General features: G+C 43.9%; 1 protein-coding gene across 1 annotated transcript; it reads right to left on the bottom strand.

The window, feature by feature from the left end:
* Positions 1-4,768: 4,768 nt before the first annotated feature.
* Positions 4,769-6,766, bottom strand: WFDC9 (WAP four-disulfide core domain 9). The gene is given in 3 exon segments (XM_047746985.1): positions 4,769-4,799; positions 5,372-5,551; positions 6,624-6,766. Coding segments are annotated over 3 exon segments (354 nt in total).
* Positions 6,767-7,524: the final 758 nt, after the last annotated feature.

The raw sequence follows: 7,524 nt of genomic DNA, 5'->3' as shown, positions 1-7,524 counted from the left end.
CCTAAATTCATGGTGACTTGTTACAGCAACAATAGAAAACAAAAATTTGTAATTCAAATACCCTGCTTAACTGGTGGTCCCATTTCCCTGTTGGGATTTCCAGACCTATCTGGATGTTTCTGTTTCTTCCTAACCCACTCCTAAAGCGTCTTCCTTCCTACCCACAATTCTTCCCTCTCAATGACGAGTAATGGCTTTCAGAACTATTTTGACCCTCAAATCCATGAACATGACTCCATCCTCACTGGTTAATTTTGTGATCCCTTTTCCCTAGGGAAATAAACCTCAGCTTCATGTCCTAATTTCATAGTCAAAGTGTCTGATGGAAAAATAAGGAATTGCAGGGGCACCTGGGTGGCTCAGTCATTAAGTGCCTGCCTTCTGCTCAGGTCATGATCCCAGGGTCCTGGGTTCGAGCCCCACATCAGGTTCCCTGCTAGGTGGGAAGCCTGCTTCTCCTTCTCCCATTCCCTCTGCTTGTGTGTTTCTCTCTGTCAAATAAATAAAAATCTTTAAGAAAAATTAAAAAAGAAAAATAAGGAATTGCAGAAAAAGGAAAACAATCACTCCATTAATATTTAATAAAATGCTGCACCACAATGCTATTTTTATTATTAAGGCCACAGAGTCTTTCCTCCTCCAGTTTTGAGCAGTACTGTATTCCAGTTTCTTCCAGTTTGGTTATAGTTGAAATTTTCACTTTGGTTTAACTTTTTAATCTGTTTGAATTGTATTCTTGGTTGAGGGTAATATTTAATATCTTGCTTAGACCTTGTGGGTCATGAGGTGATGATGATCTTGGAAATGGAAACTTCATGTCAAGGACAATGGAGCAAAAAGGTGAAAGAGCCTGGATCTTCCATGGTTTTGTGTTGTCCCCAAACTCATTCTGGATTCCTAATACCTGAAATCTTTCCACATGAACAAAAACTGACCTGTCTTATTTAAGCCACTATTCTCTAGTTGTTGCTGCCCAAATGTAGTCGAAACTCATCCGACCTGAAATGCCAGCCAAAGTGGTATTAATGTAGAATGGAGGCTTCTTATGAAGTCTCTATTTTACTTCTCACGTACTCTCTCAGGAAGCTCTTATGGCATGTATGTTACCAAAACAAGGGCCTTAAAAAAAGGGAGAGGTAGGATCTGTAAGGGTCTATTCAGCCAGAGCGGCCCCACCTGGGTTGAACTGCCATTTTGTTGTAAAACTTAAATTGACACCCCCCCCCCAGGGGAACTTATTTAAAAGCAAGTCCGGGAAACCAGTCCCAGGTAACAAAGTGCAAGTATAAGGGTGGGTCAGGCCAGGTGGAGGTATTCAATCAGTGGGGGCACATACTGTCTCCTAGCTACCAAGGAGTATGGGCCCCCACCCTTTGGGAGCCTTTTGGCACCAAGCCTAACCAAGGTGTGATAGGCTAAATTAAATGTCTACTAGGGTAAATTGTAATTCAATTGGTCACATAGCATGACTGTGCAGCTTTCTCTGTGTGTTACAATTTCATTGGCCACCTGTGTGTGGCCAGGCCCAACCACATGGCCTTTGCTCTATAAAAGTTAGTCTGGAAAGCAGGGAGGGGTCATCCTCTCTGTAAGGGGCTGCCCCGACAGGTCTGTTTGATGGTCAGTCTGATTCCTGATGATTGGCGCGAAATAAAGCTTTGCTTGACCTTCGCTTTGTATCAGTCTTGCTCCTTTAATCACGGACCCATTATTGGGGTACCCAATTTTGGGGGACCCAACAGATCTAGGAAACGGGCTCCCAAATCCAGGAGAGTGTGAAGTGCCACCATGATGGTGAAGGGAAGTCCTGGGGCTGCTGCCTATGGCCCTGGAACCCAAAAGCTCTGGTGCAGTGGCTGAGGACTTTCTGAGCCCCCACAGAGAAAAAGCAACTACTTACAGAATGCGTAGGATGAGTGGCTTCAGCTAGGAGTGCATTCTTTGGCTCTATTCTCTTGCCACTGGAGTGCTCCCATGTCTGTCCCAAGTAGAAATAGAAATAAGACAGGTGACCAGAAGTGTACAATTCTGATACTCTGATTGTCAAGGAACTAACTGCTCCCCTTAAAATGACATCCTTTTTGGAATGCTCAGGATGAACTGAATAAAATGCCTTCAGATGTTCCAAGGGAGGAAAATAGGAGAAGATGCTTTTTTTTTTTTAATAAACATATAATATATTTTTATCCCCAGGGGTACAGGTCTGTGAATCGCCAGGTTTACACACTTCACAGCACTCACCATAGCACATACCCTCCCCAGTGTCCATAATCCCACCCCCCTCCCAACCCCCCTCCCCCCATCAACCCTCAGTTTGTTTTGTGAGATTAAGAGTCACTTATGGTTTGTCTCCCTCCCAATTCCATCTTGTTGCATTTACTGGAGAAGATGCTTTTAAATAAGAAAGTCAAAACTCCAAAGTCAAGCAACTGCTCACCTGGGGCAATGCAATTCATCTTCTCTCCCTTTCACCTCTCAATGACCCAGGATTGCATTAGACTGTCTCTTTCAAACATGTTAACTTCTATCTAGTTTTCAGAGCTTCACCTGTGTCTGCTGTTTCTTAAAAAGAACGAGCTTCAAATAATCAATATGCCAAAGAGGCAGAACGTGGCCTGGGAAATTTGCTCCCTTTCATGAGAGACATTTACATGGATGAGAGACATCTCCATTTGCAAGGGGTCCTTCTCTCTGTAAGTGGAAGAGAAGGATGACTTTCAACTTCTAGAAACTCTTTATCAATGGAGCCTGTTGCAGAAATCTGCATAACAACCATTTGATTGTTCACTGTGCCTTCCTGGTGACCTCCCATTACTGGCCTTCCCCTTGCTTTCCACATCTTTTGTCTTTGCTGAAGATGGTATTTAAGAAGATGGCTTGTGGGGGGCACCTGGGTGGCTCAGTGGGTTAAGCCTCTGCCTTTGGCGGGGGTCTTGATCTCGAGCCCCACATCAGGGGTGGGGGGGTCTCCACTCAGTGGGGAGTCTGCTTCCCCCTCTCTCTCTGCCTGCCTCTCTGCCTGCTTGTGATCTCTCTCTCTCTCTCTCTCTGTCAAGTAAGTAAATAAATAAATCTTAAAAAAAAAAAAAAGAAGATGGCCTGGAACATTTGGGGTAGTGACTCAGTTTTCCTGGTCTGTCCCATGTAGAGTGGAGATATACATGTTAATAAACTTCTGTTTCTTTTTCTCCTGCTAATCTGTCTCTTATTGCAAGGGGTCTTAGCTAAGAACCCAGAAGGAGAGAGGAAAAATAGCTTTTCCTTCCCCATAATATCCAGGATCCTCAAGTGGACAATGCTTTCCTTTCCTGGTCCCTCCACTGGAGGTCCCTAATCTCTTGTTCTTCTCTACTCCTTTGGTCAGAAAGGAATAACCACTCTCACTCAATCAAGCTCCAAGTGCTCCTTCTCCCTGAAGGTTAAGACAAAGCCCCACTCCTGAAGGCTGTTTAGCTGGGTCCCTGAGTCCTTGTGCCTTTTCCTTATTCTGAGCTCAAGGGCACTAACCAGTGTTCTGTTAGGCCTTAATCCCTTGCTTGGCCTTGGTCTTTGCTGTATCACATTCTGGAACCTTTCCATGAGGTCTACAGTTGATAAGTGTGATGTGCTGATTCATCCCATCTAAATGAGAATATCTCATTCTCTAGACCAGGAAAAGGCACAGATTTGAATACGTTGTAGAGACTTTATAACCTCCTCATCGAAGGGAAGTTATATTTTTAAAACTGTTCTTCAAAATACTAATGGTAGAAATTCAGTATAATTTAGGGGAACAGTACAGGCTGGAAAACCTGCCTGGAATGAGCAGACATCTCAGAATACGAATAATATTACCCAGGTAAAACTACCAGGCAGACAAAACAGGTGGGAGTAGAGGATATAGAGATTGCAGAAGGAGGAATCATTCTGGAAGCTCACAGCGCCCACCTGAGGGCAGGAATGCCTTGTCTAATGCCCGGGGAGGGGGTAGTTCTTGCTCCATTAAATAGTGATGTGGAGGCCAGGGTGTTAGGTCTTGTTGAGGAGTTTGGTTTTGCATAAGTATGCAGTTCAGAGACGGCCGTGAGTTCACCATATCCTATTTTCTATTGACCTTGAGGATACAGCTAGACTGTATTTCCCAGTCTCCTTTGCAAATGAGGGACCCTATGACTACATTAGGCCAAATAGAATGTGGATGGAAACAGAGCTCCACTTCTAGGCCTGGCCATTAAAACCCTTCTGTACAAGCCTCCATGCTGCCGGTTCGTTCTCCCATCTGCTGGCTGGATGCAGTGGAGTCCCTGGGAGAGGATGGAGTTATAAATAGAAGGATTCAGGGTCCTTGACTCATGCGTGGTATGGGGGTCATTCACAGACCACCCACAGTGAAATGCGTTGTGAATGAGAATAAACTTTTGCTTGTTTAGTGTGGTTTTTATAAATCTCTGCATTTTTGCCAGAGCTGTGAATCTACTGACTAATATATAGGTTTAACAGGGAAGGCTGTGTTGGGTGCCTATACCCATGGTGGGATGGGAACAACTGTTGGTTGTTGTAAAACGAGAAATATAGGAAAGGAGTATGAAACAATGCAGAGTACTCAGGTTGGTTATCAATTGTTTGACAGAGATTTGAGCCCTCTCAGGATAAAGAGATCAAGGGGAGAATGGAAGGGTCTTTGGCTAGGGTAAGTGCATATCCCAGTAGGGAGCCAGGGAGCACCCTTCTTACATCTTAGGTGACATAGTCATCTTCTAACCCACACCAGTGGTGTGCCAGCTAGAACCTAGGGGCTTAGCATGGATTTGAAGGGTTCTCTGGAAGAGACAAGTCAAGTAGTTAAAAAGACAGGGATCCCTGGGGACTTCCATTCCCAAACTTAATAGCACCCTGGTCCCTGTTAATGGGAAGAGAAATTTTTTCTGGAAGATCGGGGGCTACCCTTGTTAAGCAATTTCTCCCAAGAGATTTGCCAATTGGGCAGATAGGTGGAGACAGGGTCTTTTTGGGCCTGCCTGAGACAAGGGGCCAATGGAGACACCAGACCAAGGAGGCAATAGTTAGGCTCTTGGACAAAGGAGATGCCAGACCAAGGAGGCAATAGTTAGGCTCTTGGACAAAGGAGGGATGAACAAACTAATGGGTGATCCTTTGGGGAACTGAGTGAAAGCAAAGGAAGGAGAGTGGAACCTCTCCTCCCCCATATTGGTGTCTTGGGTTTTTTGCCCTGAATGGCAGCTAGGTATGGAGATAGGAGGACATTGCCTTATGCTGCCTGTTTCTTTGACCAGAATTTTGTATATCTGTTCCATGTCACAGCTTCTGAATGAGGGTGACCAGTAGTGAGGAAGCATGTCCATATCTGACCTTCTCACTCCAACCAATTCACTTATTGTCCAAGTAGACATTTCCACAGAAGGTCCAGGAGCATGTATGATTGGGAGACAAGCACTCCAGTAATTTAGTGCACCTTGTCTTGCAATACTTTAACAAAAGCTATACCCAGCACTGCTCAGTGACTGGTCTTCCAACTGGAACTGGGATGGTAGAGATTGGAAGATCCATCCACCTTCAAGTTAGAAAAGAAACCCTTCTCAATTTAACAATCCCTAAGCTCTGAAACCTGAGCTCAAAGTCACAAACAAAATATTTCTCTGCATTTTAAGAAAATCCTTGTCTTGAATTCAAGCTGTGTCTTTTCACAGGAGACCCTTCTTACATCACATGTCTTCCCTCTTTCCACATGTCCTCACAGAACTACAAGCTTTTGGGTCCTCCCCAAGCTCCCTAAAGATAGGACCAAGACAACCTCAACACCTATGGCACCACCTCACCAAGTCTACTCTCACTGGATGTGGGATTTCAGGGATGGCAATATTATCTAGTTCCACTTTCCATACCCAATTTACAGAATGGAAAACTGAACTGGAGGAGAATGGGTATCTATTTTTCCCCTTGTCTATTTGGTTTCATGCTCGTACAGCTGAGGCACTCAAACTCTCTCCAAATTCCATCTCTTTCACTGGCCCATAACCCTCCTTTCATTATCCCCATTTTATCATCTGACCCCAAACATTTGACTCCTATGGATCTCTTTTTTGTCTTTTCCATTTTTTCTTTTTTCTTTTTAAGATTTTATTTATTCATTTGACAGAGATCGCAAGTAGGCAGAGAGGCAGGCAGAGAGAGGGGTAAGCAGGCTCCCTGCTGAGCAGAGAGCCCGATGCGGGGCTTGATTCCAGGACTCTGAGATCATGACCTGAGCCGAAGGCAGAGGCTCAACCCACTGAGCCACCCAGGTGCCCCATCCATTTTTTCATATTCTAAAAAGTTCTTCCCTTCCAAGTCCCCTTTTGGTATTCAACAAAGGCACAGAGATCTGAAAATATGGGCTCAGGGAAAAGCTCAGTGTTGGTGTTTCCCTTCCTAAGGTAGTCTAACATTGGAAAATATCATTTCTTGCTAGCTTATGGGATCGACTTACAGACTAAGCTATGTTCCCTTTCTATATACCCCTTATTGCTGTCAGAGCTCAGAGGGAGAGCACAGAGGGACACCACATTGGGAACAGAAATCTTTCTTGGATGTCTCTGCTTTAAGGAGGTTTGTGATCCAGGAAAGGTGATGCCAGAATGACTTACACCAGACATCCAGTCTTGGGCAGAGTCCCCTCCTCCTGTGTCATACACCTACAAAAAGTATTGTTCTTGAGGCCTCCCGGAACAGGTAGAAGTATCACAACCCCATAGATGAGCATGGCAAGTAGGAGAACCCAGGGCTTCATGGTTGTCTCTCTGTGAGTTTGGGTTGAGCAGAAGACACGTCTTCTCCCAATGCCACTATAGGTAGAACAGGAATTAAGGAGAAGAGGGTCAGAGAGAGAGAGAGAGAGAGAGAGAGAAAGTACTGGTGAATATTGGGTTATTCTTTCTCCTACTTTTCCTTTTCACCCTCTGGCACCTAACAACATATCAAGCCAGCCATTAGCTTCCTCAGGCTACTTCCCCACTTCAAATTACATGGCACTTCCTCTGCAAAATTACTTCTTTTGAAAATGCAGTGCTCTATTAAGGAGGGCACATATTGCATGGAGCACTGGGTGTTGTACATAAACAATGAATCTTGGAACACTGCATCAAAAAATAATGATGTATTTTATGATGAATAACATAACACAATAAAAAAATTTTAAAAAACAATAAATCTTCAGCTTGTATACTTTGTCAAAAACAAACAAACAAAAATATATAAAGGAAATGGATCAGCATTAGGCTTTCCACCCCCAGGGATAACCAGTGTATGTATGCCCTTTTTTTGTTGTATCATTATATTTATGAACTTCAAATAATAGAACACATCAGATGTCCTGATTTGTTTACTTAAGAATGTATGTAATAGGACAATATAATGGAAGTGTTAGTCCAGACCCTAGGTCAGAGTACCAGAGAGATTCCAGAGTGAGTTATGAAAGATGGGTTACTACATAGGACTTGAGAAAGTTGATGGTCAAGAACTTGTCAGGGGACTCTTAAACCTCCCATC

Source organism: Lutra lutra, chromosome 9, assembly GCF_902655055.1.
Source record: "Lutra lutra chromosome 9, mLutLut1.2, whole genome shotgun sequence".
Lineage (NCBI taxonomy): Eukaryota > Metazoa > Chordata > Mammalia > Carnivora > Mustelidae > Lutra > Lutra lutra.
This window is presented reverse-complemented; position numbering and strand designations above follow the sequence as displayed.